This window comes from Aquarana catesbeiana, linkage group LG08 (genome assembly GCF_042186555.1).
Source record: "Aquarana catesbeiana isolate 2022-GZ linkage group LG08, ASM4218655v1, whole genome shotgun sequence".
NCBI lineage: Eukaryota > Metazoa > Chordata > Amphibia > Anura > Ranidae > Aquarana > Aquarana catesbeiana.
This window is the reverse complement of record NC_133331.1, coordinates 199121372-199143487: the sequence shown is the minus strand read 5'-3', so window position 1 is coordinate 199143487 and position 22116 is coordinate 199121372. Positions and strand designations below refer to the sequence as shown.

The following is a 22116-nucleotide window of genomic DNA, read 5'->3' as shown; positions in this document are numbered from 1 at the left end:
CACTTTTTTTTTTTTTGAAGAGTGGGTACCTTTTTTGACAGGTACCTGCTCACACTTCCTCATTTCCTAGGCGAGAATTAAGTAAATTATGCCCGCCTATAGCCTAGAACACGTCACATTCACATGTACCAAGAGGCTGCAAGACCAGTGTGCCTCACTGTACAATGCCTGTGATTCTGCAGAAACTCAAAGCCGACTCCTGAATACAAGATGGTGGTGCTGGGACCCACAACAGTGAAAGAACCAGATGCATGAAGACAGCGCTGGACTACAGAAGCTACAGTATTTGTAGCTGTTGGCTTTAATTTTTTTTCTAAAATGAAGAAGTTCCTTTTTAACCATTCGTGTACAGATTGTCAAATCTAATCACTCCTGTAATCTGTGCAATCACTTCATTGCCACAGGAAAAGGGTGGAAGAGTGCCTCCCAACAGTCTAAAACCCAGGTTCTTAAAGTAGGACTCCTGCTCCTGCTGCCCAACATGAGAGAAGCTGCAACCTGGTGGTTGAGAACCACTGGTGTAGAACAATATGAATAAACCTAGCAGCAGCCCCAGCACCACAGATTGACATTTTGGGGAATTTGGACTTCTGAATCCCTTCCCAATCCCATCCCCCCCACCTACACCTCTGCTACATGTGTCCTGAAATCCTTCAATTAAAGATTGCCCTGCCTTGAAGCCTCTGTTAGCCAAACTCCTGTGACAGCTCACATGTTGGTTTCTACCTGAGACAAAGATAGTATCATAATTTTACATGTATAATTAAAGTATATCTAAAGCCAAATAGTTTTTCTCTTTTAGATTTGGATATAATATGGAATTATGGTTAGGTTTTTATTGCTGTCTGGGTTACCTGTGGGGAGCTTCCTCTTTTCTATCTAAAGAAGTATTTTCTGCCACAGTGTCAGATTTCATGGGAAGACATTCTAGCTTTATTGAGGCCAAAGATAGCAGGGGTCACAGATATGCCTCTTTTACCTCCTCTTCTAAATCGGTCTTAAATTTTGCCCTTGTGCCAGAGATGTGCATATGAGAGATTGGATCTCTTTCTGAGGGATTGGCTTAGGAAGACACACCTGTAAGCAAGATTGCAGCCAAGCTTAGGGATACCATAGCTATACCTAATTATTCTGTACACTCCTGTTTAGCATTGGAGAAGCCGGAGTCTGCTCACCCCAAGGCTGGTAGAACCTGTTCTGTATGGGAACTTTCCTTTTATATGGAGAAGATTTGCACTCTCACAACACCCTTCACTCAACATTTCCTATTGAGGAAAGTGTCCCACCTAAGTGGGAGGTTTCTGTGGTTGATTTTGCAATTTCTGTGGTTGGTTCTAATTGCTGTCTGAATGTATGGCCCGAAAAACCCTAGTTCCATCCTTATGGATACTTTTGTCCACAGTCATTTAGCTCTGCTACTTAGAGCCTTGCACTATTGCGTGAATGGCTTGGCAGATATACTTCGCTAAATCTCAAGGATGTATTCTCCACATACATGTGCGCAGGATTCTTTGACCTAAATGCTGGTCAGCTAAGCCTGTTTGGTGCCTCCTTGGATAAGTACATCAACGAGATCACAGAGGGTAAGGTTTCCCCAGAAGAAGAAGGCTAGCACCTCTACTAGTAGGACATCCACTCTAGCAGTAGGTTTGAAAAGGTTCCTTTTGACACATGCAGTCTTCTAATGCCAAGGCTAAGACTGGAACATACTTTTGTAAAAAAAAACATGCCCTCCAGAGGTGGTTCTGGCCTAGCTCAGTAAATTGCTTTAAAAAAAGCCCGGATTATTTCCTAAATGTAGATAATATACTGGATACTAACATTTATAGGTAAAGTTGATCCAGGGACCATCCGATTGCCTCTCGGAGGATCAGGAAGGTTTTTTTTTACCCTGCTGTAGCAAATTGGATCATGTTTTGCTGGGGTTTTTTTTGCCTTTGGTCTGGATTAACTGTGGGTATAGGATCGTGTATATGGGATTGTATGGTTGGTTGTTTTTTTTTTTTTAATTGGTTGAACTAGATGGACTTTTTTTCAAGCTGACTAATTATGTAACTATGCCCCTCCCAACCAGCCAAGATCGGAGTTTCAAACCCTACCTCATGCTTTCAAACGTATTCTCTTCCACATCATGGCCTACTTGTTGCTATCCAACAGTATTGTCTCTACCCCTCTACCAACAAGAGTACACTTTCATGGTTTCTACTAAAGTTGATTTTTTTATTTCCCAAACCAAATGGAGGAGTCTGTCCCATTTTGGATTTGAAGACTATCACATTGTTTCTATGAGTTTAAAAGTTCTGCATGGAAAATACTAGGTTTACCATTGCCTCCCTCCTTGCAGGGTATTTTCTGGTCTCAGTAGACAACTGAAATGCTTACTTATACGCTTCCATCTTTCCGTTTCATAAGCACTACCTGCATTTGCAGTGGACAGTCATCATTATCAGTTTGCCGCTCATCCTTTTGGCTTGTCCATGGTCCCCAGGGTTTTGACCAAGATGCTTGCTGTGCTTTTGCTAAATGCTCAGGGGATTCATGTTGTAGGGTACCACATGTTGAAAGACCAGTCCCCCCTGTCCCTAGCCAACATCCAATAGACAATACAATATCTGCAGATCTTCGTAAAAATCATAGCTGGACCGATCTCACAGATTGGAGTAGACACTGCCCTATCCAGAATCTTCTTGTCTTGGGACAAATTTTGCCTAGGGCCTTCAAGCTGGAGACAGTCCTTAATTTGTGACTGCATGATGGTCTTGGCTTTAAAGATTACCTCCTTTTGAGGCTGTGCCATACACCTAGTTTCATTCCAGACTGTTGCAACTTAACATCTTGGCTGCATAGGACACATGGACTCGGTCCTTGGAATGTCTCATACATCAAACCCCCAAAACCAGACTTTTCCTGGCATTGAAGATTTCCAACGCTGAAGTCAGAGAAATTCTTTCTGCCAAGAATGTGGAAAGTCCTTACGACAGATGCCACCCTATTGGGCTGGGGAGCAGTCTTGGTCAACCTGTACAAGGGACTTGGTGGTTGGAGGAACCACATCTTGCCATCAACATTCTGGAGCTCAGAGTGATTCAGTTGTTTTTGAAATGTTGATCTCCAACACCAGATTAGAGTTCAGTCGCACAATACCATGGCCTATGGCCTGCATCAACCATCATCAATGAGGGACCAGAAAATGGATTTTCTTAGTCATCGCTCCTGGATCTGAGGGAATGGGCTCTCCATTCAGAGGTGTTTCAAACCCTTTTTTTACAGGTGGGTGATACTAGAAGTGGATCTACTGGCATATAGATTCAATATCAAACTGGTCAGGTTTTTGCCAGATCCAGAGACCACCAGGCCTTTTCTGTTGGATGGATTGAAAGCATTCTAGAAACTCTCATCAACCGAATTGGCCCCATGGATGATATTGTTTTGAGGTCTAAAGCCTCCTTCCTCTCAAAGGAAGTCTTTTAATTCCATCTCAGGCAGGACATAGTGCTTCATCTGCTTTTCAGCATCAAGCATCTGTTTCTCATATATACAATGCTGCCACCTGGACTTCTGTTTACACATTTAAGTTCTACTAGATGGGTGTTCAGGTCTTCTCCAATGCCAGTGTAAGGTGCTACAAGCAGCTCCCTGAGTCTATCAAGCTTTATTGACTGCTTTTGTGGGCCTGTTTACATTGTATGTTGTGTTTCCCACACCTCAGTTGGACTGTTTTTGGAAATCCCAGTCAATAAAATCATATCATATAAAATCATTTATCAACATATTGATAAAATATTTACACAAATGTGAGGGGTGTACTCACTTTGTGAGTGTGTGTGTGTATATATATATATATATATATATATATATATATATATATATATATATACACACACACACACTTTTTTTTGTAAATATTTTATTATATCTTTTAATGTGACAACACTGAACAAATGACACTTTGCTACAATGTAAAGTAGTGAGTGTACAGCTTGTATAACAGTGTAAATGTGCTGTCCCCTAAAAATAACAACACACTGCCATTAATGACAAAACTACTGGCAACAAAAGTGAGTAGACCCCTAAGTAAAAATGTCCAAATTGGGCCCAAAGTGTCAATATTTTATGTGGCCACCTTATTTCCCAGCACTACCTTAACCCTCTTGGGCATGGAGTTCACCAGAGCTTTCACAGGTTGCCACTGGAGTCCTCTTCCACGCCTCCATAACGACATCACGGAGCTGGTGGATGTTGGAGACCATGTGCTCCTCCACCTTCTGTTTGAGGATGCCCCACAGATGCTCAATAGGGTTTAGATCTGGAGACATGCTTGGCCAGTCCATCACCTTTACCCTCAGCTTCTTTAGCAAGGCAGTGGTCACCTTGGATGTGTGTTTGGGGTCATTATGTTGGAGGGAGGGGATCATGCTTTGCTTCAGTATGTCACAGTACAGGTTGGCATTCATGGTTCCCTCAATGAACTGTAGCTCCCCAATGCCGGCAGCACTCATGCAACCCCAGATCATGACACTCCCACCACCATGCTTGACTGTAGGCAAGAAACACTTGTCTTTGTACTCCATACCTGGTTGTTTCCACACATGCATGACACCATCTGAACCAAATAAGTTTATCTTGGTCTCATTAGACCAAACTGTTTGCAGGCTTTCTTGTGCATCATCTTTAGAAGAGGCTTCCTTCTGGGGCAACAGCCATGCAGACCAATTTGATGCAGTGTGCGGCATATGCTCTGAGCACTGACAGGCTGACCCCCCCACCCCTTCAACCTCTGCAGCAATGATGGCAGCACTTATATGTCTATTTCCCAAAGACAATCTCTGGGTATGACGCTGAGCACATGCACTCAACTTCTTTGGTCGACCATGGCAAAGCCTGTTCTGAGTAGAACCTGTCCTGTTAAACCACTGTATGATCTTACCAACCGCTCTGCAGCTCCATTTCAGGGTCTTCTCATAGCCTAGGCCATCTTTATGCAGAACAACAATTCTTTTTTTTTTTTTTTTAAGATCCTCAGAGAGATCTTTGCCATGAGGTGTCATGTTGAACTTCCAGTGACCAGTATGAGAGAGTGAAAGCGATTATACCAAATTTAACACACCTGAGACCTCCCCGGTCTCATGTGACTCATTAGTGTAAATGGCTAATTGGGCCCAATTTGGACATTTTCACTTAGAGGTGTACTCACTTTGCTGCCAGTGGTTTAGACATTAATGGCTGTGTGTTGTTGAGTTATTTTGAGGGGACAGCAAATTGACACTGTTATACAAGCTGTACACTCACTACTTTACATTGTAGCAAAGTGTCATTTATTCAGTGTTGTTTCTGTAATTTTCTTTAAAACTTTCTGTAATGTGGTACTGACATTTGTCTCCTGAAATATCATTTATAATATTATTGCTACATTCATGTTTATCGAGTGAGGTCTGTGCCTAAGCTAAATTGACATTTTTAGATTTCAGCATTAGGACCCTCCTTTTTTTTTGTCAGACCATTTAGAGATAGCGGGAAGAAGTTATTGTACCTTAAAAGAGAGAGATTAAGAAACAAAAAAAGAAAGGAAAGATGGAAAAAGTTAGAGTTTTAGAAAGTGACCCCTGTACCCCGATCCCTGCCCCTCGCCAGCCCCTTTACATCAATATAGTTTTGGGATCTCCCCTTAAATATCAAGTCCAGGAGGGGCTCCATATTTTTTTGAAATGTTGCATTTTATCATGTAATATCGCAGTCATTCGTTCGTTAAGCATGATCCAGGAGATCTTGTGTTTGAGCTGATCGAATGGCACCACTGCCGACTTCCATGATTTAACAATTGTAATTTTTGCTGCTGTAAATACAAACGTTATAAGACGCCTTTGAGATTTTGAAGCTGAATCTATCTCAGCTCCTAGCAGTGCCTGTCTTGGGGATTTAATTAAGTTTACCTGGGTGAGGGTGTATATGAAATTGTACACCCTGATCCAATAGCGTCTCACCTTGGGACACTGCCACCATATGTGGTACATCATCCCCAGTTGTCCACAGCCACAAAAGCATCTAGAGGATGCCTCGGGTATAAAGGTCGCCAGTCTTGCTGGGACCGAATACCATCTTATTAAAACTTTGAAATTTGCTTCTATTAAAGAAATATTTATGATGGATTTTGTGGCTCCCTGGGCTATTTTGTGCCACATGTCCAGCTCAATGCCCTCCCAGGTGTCAGCCTCCCATCTCTTCATATATTTCAACTTTTCAGTACTACTCGTGAGGACTGTATACAATTCAGAGATATGGCCTCTGATTTTGTCATATTGGGTACAGAAATATTCCATAGGGGTCATCGTAGTTATATCTGAATTTTTTAATATTGTAGACAAGAAATGCACATCTGTGTGTACCTAAAGATCTCTGAGATTGGTAGCTGATGTTTGTCCTCTAATGCCCTTCTTGTTAGGATGCCCCTATGATCACAGATATCTGCTATTCTCAGTAGACCTTTGTTCACCCACCACTCAAATGATCTGGGAGAAAGACCCAGGGTGAATCTTGCGTTCCCCAATAGTGGAGCTAAGGCAGTATGTAAGGATTGGAAGTTGTGAGATTTAAGTATTCTGTCCCAAATGCTCAAGGAGATAGAAAGTGCTGGACATAGAATTGGGGGTCTCTGCTTAGGAGACAACCAAAGAATAGATGAGATTGAGTGTGTCTTACATGCTTCGGCTTCTATCGGCGTCCATGTTGGATGTGGTCGTGAGCTGTGGAATCTAGTAATGTGTGCCAATTGTGCGACATAGTAGTACTTTAACAAATCTGGAAAGCCCAATCCGCCTTTTCTTTTGGGGGCGCGTAACATGCGTATATTTACCCTAGGCCTCTTGTTCCCCCAGATAAATGACAGGAGTTTAGTTTGAAATGATTTCAGATCCAGTTTGGCTAGTGCCACAGGTAGTGTCCCTAAAAAGATACAGTATTCTCGGTAACACGTTAATTTTGACCGAGTCTGCCAAACCACGACGGCGGGTGGGGCGACCATCTTGACATGTCTGCCCCTAGGTTTTTAAACAATGCCGGGTAATTTTGGGAGTATAGTGTGTTCCAAGATGGAGTAAGATTTATTCCCAAATATGGGAGGGTTTCAGTTTTCCAAGTAAATTTGTAAGATCGTTTTAGGGTGGAAATCATGGTGTCATCTAAGAAGATGTTCATGGCTTGCAATTTGTCATGATTGATTTTGAGACCTGAGATTATGGAGAATGGTTTGAGTATGGCATATAGGTTGGGAAGGGTGGTAATAGGGGATGAAACTGCCATCAGTATATCATCCTCAAAAAAGGATGCATTTGTGTTCAAGTGCCCCCACATTCTATTCCCCTGACGTCTAAGGAGGTTCGTATCTGTATCGCGAGTGGTTCTAGTGCCAGTATAAAAAGTAGCAGGGACAATGGACAGCCTTGGCGTGTCCCTCTTTGGATGTTAATTGGGCCTGAGAAATATCCTTTTACTGTTAGGGCTGCCGTCAGGGAGCTGTAGAGAGTTTTGAGCGTGGATAAGAAATGATCTCCGAATCCTAGTCGGGTCAGGACAAAGAAGAGGTAGTCCCAAGACAGGGATTCAAATGCTTTGTGAATATCCAGTGATAACAGCATTCCCTGTCTTGGCCCCCTCCCGTCCCAGTCCGTGTGGACTGCGTAAATAATATCTATGACCCTTCTTGTTTGATCCGTCATTTGGCGCCCCGGTTCGAATCCGGCCTGATCAGGGTGGATGTAATTAGCTAAAAATTAGTTAATTCTGACCGCCAGGATCTTTGTCATGATCTTTAAGTCTGTGTTGATCAGGGAAATAGAGCGGTAATTTTCATGACATCCGTGGTCTTTACCCGGTTTCAGGAGAACATGTATGAATGCTTTATTTTCCTGGGCTGGAAGGGCCATACCCTACCTGATTGCATTAAAGAGGGTACAAAGATTTGGGGTCAGAATCTCTTGAAATTTCCTACAGTATAGCCCTGAGAATCCGTCTGGGCCTGGGGCTTTGGGGGGATTAAGACTTTTGATTGCCTGTACAATCTCAGTTTCAGTGAATGCTTGGTCCATCAATTCTAAGTGCTCTTTCTGTAATTTCCGAAGAGGGTTGTGTCTAAAGAATTCCTCCATTTTATTTGGTCCTACTTTCTCTGAGGTACTATATAATTTGGCATACAATTTTGTGAATTCAGTGACTATTCTTTCTGGGTTCTGACTTAGCTGCCCGTTATTTAGTCTCACCTTAGGTAATGCAGATGTATAGGGGCGGGGTACTAATTTTATTGCTAGCAGTGTAGTATCTGTGCCGTGACCAGCATATACGTTTTTCCGCTTATGTGGTGAGGCTTAAGTTCAGGGCTAATCTGGCCTCATTTATTTTATGTCTAATGTCCACCTGTGGTGTCGTTTTTTGTTCCTTTAGGAGGTCCCATAATGTCTGTTCCTGTTGTGTCACTGTGCTGTCTCGAGATTGCTTGTGTTGTGCCGCCAATTGGAGTAGTAGTAATAGAGTAATAGTGGCCTTATGGGCTGCCCAATTTATTACAGGGGAAGTTGTTGCTGGTAAATTTCCCCTAAAGTATAAGCATATCTTTTTCTATTTCTGCTACCGTTATCGGGTCATTTAGAAGTGTGGTGTTCAATCTCCATGGGGATGGATGAGGTTTTTTTTTCCACAGATTGGAAAGAGAAAGCCTGACCGGCGAGTGGTCTAGCCATGGTGTGTTAAGTATCCTGACCGGGATTACATATGGTAATAATGGGATCCATATAAAAAAAATGGTCGATTCTGGAATATGTACGATGAACATGGGAGTAGAAGGTATAATCCCTGGCTGAGGGATTATCTTCTCTCCATGCATCAATAAGGTCGTTATTATGTAGCAGCTGTGCTAGGCCACCACTACATTTAGGTACGCATTTATATATTAGTTTACTTTGCGATGATTTGTCTAATATTTGGTCTAATGGTAGGTTGCTGTCCCCGCCTAAGATTACCTGTTCCTGCACTTTTGGGAGCAATACTTCAAACATTCTGTGGAAGAAGTCCATTTGACCGTGTTAGGGGCATAATAAGAAATTATGGTGGTTACCTGGTCATTTATATGGCCCACTACCATTATATATCTACCCTGTTTATCTTTGATTACGGTGGAAGGGACAAATGGTATTTTACGAGAGAAACATATGGCTACGCCGAGTTTTTTTTTCTGGGCCGAATGAGGTATAAAACTGTGGGTATTTTGTGCTAAGGTATCTTGGGGTTCAGGTTTTGGAGAAATGAGTCTCCTGCAACATCAAGCTATCTGCCTTTTGTTTGGGGTAGTATGTGCAGGGTTTTGTTCTCTTTACGGGGGAATTGAAGCCCTGTATGTTGTGTGTGATGATGGTGTATATAGTTTGGTGGTCAACCGCCATCATGGTTTTGCAGAGCACACTTACCCAGACCTAGATATGGAGCCATCTCCTAGGGGACAGGCTCCACCCCAGGTAAGAATCCTGGGAACTTAAGTGTGAGGTTGCTTTCATCCAAGAATGAAAGCAAGGTCACTCGAGTGTCATGCGTGTACACCCCGGCTTCAATCCTTAATCTTAAAAAAGCAGATTGGTTTAGCAATTCATCCTCCAAGTTTTGACCTTGGCTCATGTATAAAAGTGACTAGTTCAAAATAAAAGTTACTGATTGTATTAGCAATGCTCATCATTTGAAACTGAGTGGCATATTAGCCCAGCGAATTGTACTGGATAATGAACTATATATTCAGAACCTAGCGTATATTTTCAGTCAAGTAAAGAGCTGCTCGTTTTGCTATGGAAACAATAACTGTATATTATTCCTTCACGTTGTAATAATAATGATACATTTACAGTAATTTCACTGTCTCATGCCCTCCATACAGCTCTTGCTTTATAAGACACTGACACATGAGCATAGCATTTTAGAAGAAAATAGGTAAGATTAGCTAGAGGATTTGTACACATGGAATCATATTTATTTTTTACACCCACTTAAAGCTTGTCTGGGGAATAGAAGATACAGGTCCTCCCATCACTGCATTAGTGCTATGAATCTGCTGATATTATAACATTCAACTATTGCTTTCTCTCACGCATTGAATATGTTGATTAATTGTTAAATTTACTCTACAAAATACTCAAAAAAGTGCAGTTATTGATGGGGCATGTAGAACCAGATTCTGCAGATCAAAAAGCAATGCTTTGCCTTTCTGCATGTGAATTGGTAATGCAGATTTAGCTTCTAAATACTATATTCTGATTTCCCTGCGTACATTTTGCTTGTTTTGCTTTTTAAGGAGTTTTATGATAAAAGGAGAAATATTAACACATTTGTAGAATTTTAGCCAAACCAAGAAGAAGGGAAAAAAAAACGTTCATTGTTGTCAAGTTATGGTGTAAGAAAATTCTGCTGTTTCACAATCTTGTACCTTTGCTGGTCATGACAATTTTCCATACTGATTCATTACACGCAGTTTTCCCCTAAATTGAAAGACTAGGGCCTTCATTGAAAAGCATTCTCAGTTTTTTTATACCTACTCTAAAAGGAATGTGTATCTTTTAAGCAACCCCTCTGGCTTTTCTTGCCTCAAATCCTGGGTAAAATTTTGGTTAAATTTTAAATGTAACAGGCTAAGAACTGTGCTTTAAAAAGCTGCATGCCTAGATAGACTTTTCTCTGACAAATATAATGTTTTGGCTAGCTCTACGGATCAGCCTACAGACCTGCAGTCTACAGATTGTCCAGTGTGGCACTTAGGCCCCATTCACACTTGCGAATGTGGCCATTAGTGATTACATACAGGAAACCCAGCAGGTAACCCCAGTGATTAGCTGTGGCAGCAGCCCAATGGAAAGCTGACAGCTCCCGCAGCTAATCAGAGCCACTGACATGTAATTGCTAATGGCGATATTCTGCGTTCAGAGCCGATCATTTGCAGGTAATTGCTCCATGAGCGAAAACATGCGAGTGGCCACAATCAACTGAGGAAGTTGTCAGCCTCCCATTGCTTTCAAAGGGGCTGCCACCCACAGCTATTCACCAGAAACTCCTTATGGGTCTCCTATGTGTAATCACTGATGACCTCATTCACTAACCTTATTAGTGGAACTTCAACAGTTGAGCTTTTAATCACACAAAAATATCCATCAAATTCAGCACTCACCGGAAACATCAGATACGCATTTTTGAAGGTCTATGAATGCTTGTGGTACAGCCTCCCGATCATCAGTTCTACAGATAATTGCCTTTAGCAACAGCAAGGTTATACACAGTCATTAAGAGTTAAAAAAAAAAAAACTAAAACCAACATAGAGTAACTCAGATTTATTTAAAACATAGTCAAACATTACAAACCCCAGCTCTAGCATGCCTGACCTGTTTTGTCCATTGACTTCATCAGAGTCATTTTTGTATAAAAGCTCCATGACTGTGTGTCAAATTTCATGCCCGATATACTTGAGGAGAGGTGGAAAGTCTCAGAAAAACTGTAAAAGTGACACCAGATCCCCCCCACCCCACTGTACTTACCGCTGGTGATCCTCAACCGTCAGGGATCCCGCAGCCACTTCAACGGTCTGAAGGTTTGAAATCCCAACTGCTGTCATTCTTCTCCATCCTGCACTGCCAGAAGTGCTGCAGTTCATGGGTATTCATGTGTAATTGAAAGCGTGGTTGAAGTACTAATATTGTTGACTGATAAGGTGATAGTCACAATCAACGCAATTATTATATGTGCTAACAAAATCCACAATATTATAAGCATTTTCAAACACTGTACAGTGATTCCACAACACTAAACAAGTAAATTCATAACCAAAACAGTGTAGCGCAACACCTAATCACATTCTAAAATAAATATATCAATATAAAAAGAAATTGTAGTCAAAAATAGTCCAACTTCCATAAAATAAGAAAAAAGAGGGAAAAACAAGTAACAAAAAACACCATGGCCTACTGAGGAAGCCCAATCATGGGGTGCAACGCGTCTAGGAGGGAATAGCCGAGCCTGTAACGTCATGCCGGAGTCTCGCAAAGTGTGGTGGTGAGCTGGCAATTGACTATCTGTAAAGCGCTTTTAAAGTTGTGTTCTTGTAAGTTTAATTCTTTGTGTGGTGTGTAGAATAAATTTGAAAAACTGTTGGAGCCCTATTATTACACCGAGAAGTAGATGAGACGGTTGTCTTGTGTAAACCAAGTAGGATTGAGGTGGTGAACCCTAAGGAGCAGCAATAGTTGGATAATATTGATGAGGGTGTTGTGATAACATTGAGGCGAGCAGGTCCTTCAATTGGTGGTGGATGCACACTGATGCACAAAGATTGAAGACACATGGTGTTTTTTCTCATTTTATGGAAGTTGGACCATATGAATTTTTGAACACAATTTCTGAACACAGGATTTTATATATATATATTCTTTTTATAGTGATATACTATTTATTTTAGAATGTGATGAGGTGTGATGAAGATTTTGAACACAGGATTTTATATATATATTCTTTTTATAGTGATATACTATTTATTTTAGAATGTGATGAGGCATTTCACTACACTGTTTAGGTTACAAATATTGTTGATTAGCAACCCCAGAGCAGGTGGATGGGCTGCGTCTGGACATCAGTATATACAAGCATCTATTGATTTTTGTGAATTGATTTAATCTCATCATTCCCTCAAGTTTTTAAGTGATATTCCCATGACTTCACATAAACTCCTTCTAAATGCCCATGAGAGATCCTTGGAAATAGCAGAGGTTAATGTTCTGTGTTATTGCTCGACCGTAGTCTGTGTTAGTTAGTGTGAAGTAACAGTCCCATACTTAGTTCATCCTCTTGCTTGACAAGGTATTTTCCCTCAGTTTCCACTGATAATGTGAATAACCACTGTAATAGTTTACCAAGTTGCTGAATGTCATCAGTGCTATTTGGCCATAATCTTCTACTAGAAAATATTTTTGTTAGAGATGGAAAATCATACTAACGATTTTATTCTACGCCACCCAGTTTGTTCCAAAATGTTATCTAGTTATTTCCGATACATTACACAGTGTGATATGTGCAAGTATTTATAATGGTCAAACATTTTTCATGTGGAAACCCGATTTCTTCCATCTCTGTTATTAAGCTAGCTTTCATAGAGGCCAGCTGCTGCAGAGCCCTGGAACGGTGGCATTAACACAGAATTTATTCTCTCTTGAGAAGAGATTAAGGGGTGATATGATCAACATGTATAAGTACATAAGTGGTCCATATTGTGAACTCGGTGTAGAGTTATCACTTTTAAGCTCATTACAGAGGACAAGGGGGCTCTCCTTACAGCTGAAGGAAAAGAGATTTAACCTCCAAATACAGAAAGGCTTCTTCACAGTAAGAGCTGTGAAGATGTGGAATAAGCTCCCTCAAGAACTCGTTCTGGCCAGGTCATAGTAGATTGTTTTTAAAAAGAGCTGGATGCATTTCTAAATGCAAAAATAAAACTGGATATGAACACTTATAGGTAATGACACCATGGATTTGTTGACCTAGGGAATATACAGTTGCTTCCTGGGGGATCAGGAAATAATTCTGTCCCCTGCTGGGCAAATTGGATCATGCTTAACTGGGCTTTTTTGCCTTTCTCTTTATCAACTGTGGGTATAGGATTGTGTATGTGGGGTTTTTTTTCTTAGTTTTTCTTTTTTTTTTTCTGTTGGTTGAACTAGATAAACTTGTGTCCTTTTCCAACCTAACTATGTAATATATTCTGAATATGTAGACTATTTATTTTATACAGTATGTGGTCACATTAGCTAACCCATCAAATGGCTGCAGAACTGTGATTCTGGAGAATCAAAGCTGTAAAGCTTATCACATGTTGTTTGGGACACCTCCAGTCATAGTTTTTAGGATCAGTGGTAATTACTGATCCAGAAATATAGTATAATTTATCCAAGGTAAAGAATACATGATCGGTTGGGTTACTTGAGGAATGGAGCTGAGAACCACTTTATCATAGGTAGCCTGGTCAGTATGTGGCCATTCAGTGTTAAAAATAATAATAATAAACAAGTATATACTGTAGCATAATCAAATGCCATATTTCATCAACAACCTTGTACCTAAAAGAGTCCACCACGTCATTCTTGCCATTCTCCCAGAGATGAAAATAATTGCAGGGGAGCAGCGCAAAGGTGAGTAACTAGGGCAAATATGGAAAAAATAAAAAAATGAACTTGCTAAAAGGTATTAAGACTTTGAATTATGTTCCTTGTATAGACAATTTGTGTTGTAATATATCAAAAACAAGCATACATTCTGCAGAACATGTAACAATTTGGCATAAGCTTTAGCTGGAGAGCACTTCCTAATGATATTCAGATCACAATTACTTAAAGCAGTAATAACCCCAAAAATGTTATATTTTGCAGCTTACCAATCATTAGATGTCTGGGCTGCATACGTTGTTTTTCCCTCGGTTTTCACCTGGTGATCTTGCCATTAACACACCTCCTGTATTGAAGAGCCCCCACTCTGGATGAAGCACAGGGGGACACCTTTGGATAGCAGCATTTTCAGTCTGGGGAGAGGGGAGTGTTAGGTGTACTAGCAGATTTAGATTAGACTAACAAACTGCAGAAAAACTCCAGTTAATACTTTATTCAGTTACTGCAAACTCTTTTTTTTTACTTTTGGGATAAAGGTTTTACATAAATAACTAAAAGCTGATCAATGTAAGCACCCCTGCTATTGTTAAATGGTTTGTCTCATCTCTGTAACTGATATATTTTGCTGGAGATCTTTATTCTTTTGAAAAACAACGACTTACTGGCAGGATCACCAAATGAAAATAGAAGAAAGCCAAAAAAAGAAAATGAATGCAGCCATCACATGTAAGAATTGGTAAGCTGCAATATAAAAATGTAAGCTTTTGGGTTTATTACTGCTTTAAAATGAATGATGTATAATTGATGAATTAGCTATTTTTTTGAGTACCACTTTAGAAAGAAGATTCAGAATGACATACAGAATAGACTTTTGGGGTAAAGGGAAGTCCACTGGAAATGTAATGATACAAACAACAATTCCCCCAAATGCACATATTTGCTATATGGTATCTGGCGAATTTGTATAGTTCTAGGTTTGATTTTGGAGAGAGCAGAAAGCTAAAATTAAGGATCTACATAGACCAAATGGAACAGATAAAATGTAGTATAACTTTACCCACCTGTCAGCTTAGATAAAGGGAAAAAACTTGTTTCAAAGCCTCTGAAATTACTCACATAGATTACTTCTCTCTCTAAATTGCAACAAGGACGAATAGAATGGGCCAAGGTATGGATCCTCCCAGTTCTGCATGCACTAGAAGCTTCTGTGGGCTTCCTCTTCCTTCTATAACTGTCCTTGTGATACCCTGTGTGGAACAATGACAACATACGAGGATATATATATATATATATAAAATAAATTAGGTCACTAGTCTAAGCCCCTTTCCCGCTGGAATGCTACAGCAATTTAACATCGTAATTTGCAGATATTTACGTATTGGGCACTTGTAGCTTTTCCAGCTGCCAAGGGGTTTCCATTGTTTGTTTTTTCCTGTTTCTCTTATTGTGTAGTGTGTAATTTGTTCTTTGATTTCAGCTTTAACCAGGAGTCCTGACTCAAATTGGCTGTTTTTGTCGCTATTGTCTTTATGTGGCTCCTCATTGCCAGCTTGCTTGCTTTTCCGCATGTACCCTTGTGCTTTCTGACTGGTTGTCCCCATTTCAAAATTTCCTTGCCCTTCCTCCTTTTTTCACTGTCATGTGTTTGTTTTCTGTGTTGGTTTTTGTAGTTACACTGTGGTGTATAATATACAGGTGGAACAATGTGACAAAGAAATAATAAGGCCGAGTTTATTTGAAGCAAAATGTGAGCCCTATAAAAGACCTCTGCATGATATCTAGTCAAGGAGGTCATTTTTCAAAGCCCCCTCTCATGTAAACTGTTGAATTTGGACATTCTTTTAGCTGTGTTCAGTTATTATTTTTAATTTTGTCAAACAGACTATAGGAAAATGTATTTTCTACCTTTGTAGTAGACTTCAGCTTGACATGTTCAGTTCTGTGGGTGGCTAAATCCATTTTCTGTGGCATCAGAATATTGCTTAGGGTCTGAAACATACATTTCATTGTTTGTTGCTTTCAGCTTTGTTAAACAGAAAGCACCAAAGTAAGAGCCTGTGTCAAGGCTTTGGACTTGTGTTGATGTCATCAGTTTATGCCCCCTCTAAGATAATTCAGAATTAATTGACAGGTGCAGTTGACCACCTTTTGACCTGCATTCGAACAGTTTCATGCATGTTTTGCATTTTCAAAAACTTGTATGAGGATGAAAAACCCACTTGAAATACTGATGTACTGAAAAGTTCTATAAATCTTGAGTTACTCTGAGCCCCAAGCTTTAAGTTGCTTTTGAGCACCTTTCCAGTTGTTTAGTAAAAAAAAATGTACAGTCATCCTTAAAGTGGTTGTAAAGACTCAAGGTTTTTTACCTTCATGCATTATGCATCATGTGTACAGCAGCCCCCCTGATATTTACCTGAGCCCTATCTCGATCCAGTGATGTGCACTAGAGCAGCAGCTCTCCCAGGTCTCTTCCTGGGGTGGGGCCGAGCCATACTCCATGTGTGAATGGACACACAGAGCAGCGGCTTGTGAGCAAGGCTGCTTGGGTACCCCCATAGCAAGCTGTTTGCTATGGGGGCACTCGGCAGGGGGGAGGGGTCAGGAGCGCTGGCCGGGGAAAGGAGAATCGTGCAAAATAATGTGTACAAATATATAATACTAGAAAAATGATGTTATCAATATGCAAATAAATCCATAAATATCAAACCATATGTGTAGACAGTGTAAGTATATATAAAGTGATTTTCTGTGTCAAATCCACATGAAACCCATAATTGTAAGTACACAGATGAGAAATTGTCATTAAAATGCAACAATTATATCAGTGACCAATCTAGAATAAAGTGCAGCTTTCAATATACAGTATTGGAAAAGATCTTCCATTTCTGTCTCCTAACTCCCACTTTGTGGCAATCTCCACTTGAAGACATTTCAACCTCTTTTTTTTGGGGGGGGGGGGGGGTCAACTTACCAAATAATATTGACCACTTAAGATAATAGGTCTACCGCACCTATGGCTCTTTCCATATAACCCAAAGACCTCTATCTTCTTCTGACTCCCATTTTCCCAACTCCAGGGGTATACAAAAAATACATTTTAGTGTATTTTTTTCCTGAAAATATGGGTTTGATAACTAGCGCTGCAAATATCGTGCAATATAAATGACACCATGCCACCATTTTCTGGTACCAAAACAAACTTTATTGCAACAGAAATTTACAGACATTATAAATGTGAGGTAAATAAATGGTAATTTGGATATTCGTCAAATTGTAGGAAGCATCACGCCTGCGCAGGGGCTCTGCATCATGCATCAAACAAATGCCACCATTTTATTCTAGGTCTTGGCTTTCAGAATATATGTAATGGTTGGGGGTTCAGTTTTATAGCAAAAATGCTGATTTTAGCATGTGTGAAAAATTAAAAAGTTGCCCCGGACGCAAAGTGTTTAATAAACACAGTTAGCTGTATATGTATATGTGTGTGTATAAATAATATAATAATAGTGCTATCCTGATAGACATATCTATTCATGTATATTGCTGGAGTTGGGAAAATGGGAATAAGAAGAGGACTGGGTTCTATGGAAAGTTTCATAAGCCTAGTAGACCTACTTAACAATTTAAGTAGTCCAATATTATTCAGTGAGTTGATCCCTAAAAGAGTTTGGAGTGTCCTCAGGTGGAGGTTGCCAGGAGGTGAGAGTTTGGAGACAGAAATGGAAGATCTTTTGTAACGTATTGGAGGTTGCACTTTATTGAAGGTTGGTCATCTGTATACTTGCACAAATGGCCTTTATGTGGATTTGACACGGACAATCATTTATGTACCCAATATATACTTGCACTGTATACATATATGGTTTGATATTTATGCATTTTATTACATATTGAATGTTAATATAATTTTTTGTATTATATATAAGGGTAGGTTATATATTGTGTTTTTTTTTTTTTCAGTTTGCACTTTTTAGAGTAAGATTGGGAAATGGAGCCCTCTATATGTTTTGACCATTATAAATATATTTTATACATATTTGTGTGTGAAAGATGAATCGTAAGCAACTACACGAACACTTTTATAAGGTGTAAGCAAGGATACAAGTAATAAAGATGTAAATTAACATTACATTTTTAAAATAAAACAAATATAATCAATTTACTTAATAGAATTGTGCATAACCAAATTCACAATTTGATAAATTCATCCACTTAATGTAAAATTAAAAAATTCATGTGTTCCTACTAAATAATGACAACTATACTAGTACATGTCAACCTGAACGCACCTCGCTAGCTGGACATTTAGATAAAAGATTAAATGCCTTAGAAACAATCCAAAGCGATTTCTCCTCCATTTAATCATATATCACCTGATCCTCCCATTAGACTCGTGAATAAACCTCCAAAACATGCATGTACTTAACTAGAAAAAATACAGAAAGACTTCCATAATGCAACACTGTTTATTCTAAGTAATCAAACCTGGCAATAAATTTACCAAAGTTAATAAAATGTCACCAATTTGCTCCTCAAAGGGGAAGAAGGATAAATTGCTTAAAGTTTGTTTGACCTTTTATCTAGAGGTTCATCTATTTGGATGAGTTTTGGTCTATTTGTTACAGTGGAGGAGGAATTTGCCTTTTTAATTTTATACTTCGTGGATGAGTTGATCACATTGTGGAACACCATTTGGGCTATTTTGTTATGGGTATTCTTAAATTTGTTCAATTTTTCCAGCACCGAACCATTTCCATATATTACTTTAATAATGCAGGTGCACAGTAGTGGTAGTTTAGAGGATGCATAGATGTTCCATATTTTGACAAACCTGGTGAAGAAATGTGCCAAGATATGGCCAGAATGCTTAGGAGAAAAGTAAGCAGTGGAAATATATGAGGAAAGTCTGTGCAGGATCTTTCTATATAGTAACATTAAAGTATTCCCTAAACATGCAGATTTTATGCAACTAAAATTGCCATTTATAGAACCCATTGAAGTGCTATCTGCTGGGCAGATCAGATGCAATACTGATGAATGCTGGTACTGAAGTAAAACTTTAAAACACAGGGGTTCCCTATAAGAATTATAGTCATTTTTATGGTTGGATGACTGTATGATAAGCACTTCTAACAAATGCAGGATGGGAGTCTTGTTTTTGTTTGAGTGGAGTGTGTTGGAAATCAGGGCTGGGGTCTCCAGATTGATTGAAGCCACCCCCCCCCCCCCCTTTAGGTTACATAAGTGAACCAGTGTGTATGAGTCTCATTGTACAGGCACAGGGTCCCTTCCTGCTCTGTAAACCATAAGCCTGGGAAGACATTTGTTAGAAAAGGGAAAAAGTGCTTAGATAAACCCAGTTAGGAGGATGAGTTCCTTTTATCAAAAGGTAAAGCAGAGGTACGTTTGCCAAATAAAATGATAAGAGGAATGCAAATTTAGTTTTAGTGGATTCTACTGAAAGTTTAATTTGTTAGCATTACATTTTTTTTTTTTTTACCTTGTCCACTGTATGGAACCTGAGTAAGACATAAAAAGAAAAGGAAAAAAAAAAACGCTAAAAAAGAAACAAAATCCTAAATGACGATCAGAAGTGACAGCACAAGCAAAGGTGTGGGTGGGGGTGGATGAGTGAAAGTAGATAAAAACTGTATTAAAAAATAATAATCCTAAACATTATATATGAAATGTGTTCATCTGATCAGAGATAGGCTTTTAACATGCTATCACTGAAAGGTTGCTTTGAGGCACAACTGGCTGTTCCCGAATGAAATATGTCCCACTATGTGTCACATACAGACTAAATGGCTTTTTAAATGGAGCTGAAATTATTTTGATGTGTACACATCTCGGGGTTTTAATACAACCCACTGTTAAAACGACGCATCCAGATCCGTCTCTTTAAAACCTCATTCATAATTCAGAGCCTGTGATGTGTTCTAAGAGATCTGGGAGCTTTAAAAGAACAGGAATTACACTGAAATATTCCAGTTTTATTAGAGAGACAGTTAACCCTTGATCTTCCAAAGAGAACACGCTCACAATACACAAATATAGCTAATTAGCTTCTGTTTTACGACTAGACCATCTTATTCAGACTTGCATAAATATAAATATGTAAAAACAAAAAAAAAAGGCAAATCATATAGCCAAAAGAAACAGCACAGAGAAACCGTAGTGTATAACCATTGAGCTGCACCAATATGCCGCACCCTCTAGCAAGAGATAAAACTGCTGCTCACTATAGCTGAGAGGATTGAGATGGTGAATTACAGACTGGTGTAAACAGGAACATATTGTCATAAACAGAAGCCAGACGTCCAAGACTGATAGCTTAATATGAAATAATTAGTCCAGCCGTACATCAAATAAGTAGCTCAGGAACAATTACGATGTGGGGGAAATTGCTGTGAAAGCGGTTTTATGCACTGGTTTCCCATCACTGCTGTTCTTTCTTTCTCACGTTATTTTTTTTTTTTTTCACTCATTTTAATGATTGTTTGGGATTATTTGGCTTCCAGCACTAACTATGCCTATTTCCTTTCTCCCATTTTGTCTTTCCTTCAAACCTACTTCCATTTCTTTTCTGCTTACACCCGCTGCTGCTACTAATCCTTCTTGCATCTATCCCCATCTTGCCCAACATTCTTTATATTCTACCATACTTTTTTTTTTTTTCAAATGATGCTTTCTTATTTTGTCACATCTTTTCTGCATTCTATGCATGTCATCTGCTCCTATCCTGTTCCCTCGTTCCTATCTTCAACCTTTGCTCCACAGCAGAAAAGAAATGGTATACAGATGAAATGGAAAACACTTATCCCAGAAACATTCAGATTAAGCCAATGAGCACACATATGGCTAATCAGATTAATCAATACAAATCGACGAGCAGCTTGATACCGCCAATCCGAGAGGTCGAAGATGAATGTTAATCCTAAACTGAACTTTTTTAGGGGAAAACAACAAAGACCTATCACAGAACTTGAAGACCTATCCAGACTTGCAAAACAAACTAATAACTGCAAGCATAAAAGTGGCGTTGTTCAATAGGCCTGTGAGAAGCAAGACTTTGTTTTGTATTTCCAACTGGCATACAGTGACTGGAAAAAGCAAGTGTACATTATTTAATTTATAAATGAACAGCATCTATATAGTCATGTATAGCCTCTAGTGTTTTAAATTATTTTTATTCATTAGAAAGAAGAAAAATATATATAAATATATTTTTTGTCAAGTCTTTGCCCAAAAATTAAGGATTAATAACAGCCATTTATATGGGAAGGTGATGAAAGGACTTGTGTCAAACATACTTTAAGTACAGCTGAATACTTTCCCTACTACAAGACCAAGTGAGCTGCTTCCTAGGACATCATCACAAATTCAAAGCAGGTTACTTTTGCCTTGGAAGATCAGATAAAGGATGTCATTGTTGAACTATTCCATGCTTCTGCCACAGAGTTGTATGGGATCCGGATAATTTTGATTGAAATGACTTTGCTACTTTTTTTGTCTCACAGTCAACTAGCATTATTAATGAAGGTGTTCAATGGTTTCTGTAAACCTTCCTAAGAACACAATCCCAACAAATGTTTGTTTACTTTTCTGTTTGATTTTTTTTTAAATTTAATTTGTCATATTATTGAGTTATAAACAACCACCGATAATTTCTTTTATAACCTGATCACAGTTGTAAGTTAATTGCAACTCCATCCTTAAATTGGTTAAAATATACATTTTCCATTTTGATAAAGTAAACGTCACTGAGCAATTATCATATAAATGAGTGATGTAGATGCATTTAAAGGGCCATGTATGTGTCAGGGCAGGTGCAAAGGATACTGACATGTGGGTCCACCTTTGCTACCTGTTTTAGATGTGATCCAGAATAATATACTGTCTTTAAAAAAAAAATAATGCAGTTCTCACTGGCAATTAATAATG

The 22116-nt window shown here is 39.2% G+C and overlaps 1 protein-coding gene across 23 annotated transcripts in view; it reads left to right on the top strand.

Moving 5' to 3' along the window:
- KCNMA1 (potassium calcium-activated channel subfamily M alpha 1) overlaps positions 1-21762 on the top strand; it is a 1086632-nt gene extending 1064870 nt beyond the window's left edge. For 13 of the 23 annotated variants that reach the window (XM_073596784.1, XM_073596787.1, XM_073596783.1 and 10 more), the window contains 2 exons: positions 15318-15337; positions 20953-21762. In XM_073596784.1, coding sequence (XP_073452885.1) covers positions 15318-15337; positions 20953-21107 — 175 coding nt within the window. In that variant the 3' untranslated portion in view covers positions 21108-21762. The remainder of the gene's footprint in view (positions 1-15317; positions 15338-20952) is intronic. The other 10 variants (XM_073596785.1, XM_073596806.1, XM_073596802.1 and 7 more) reach the window with 3 other exon arrangements.
- The last annotated feature ends 354 nt before the right edge of the window (positions 21763-22116 follow it).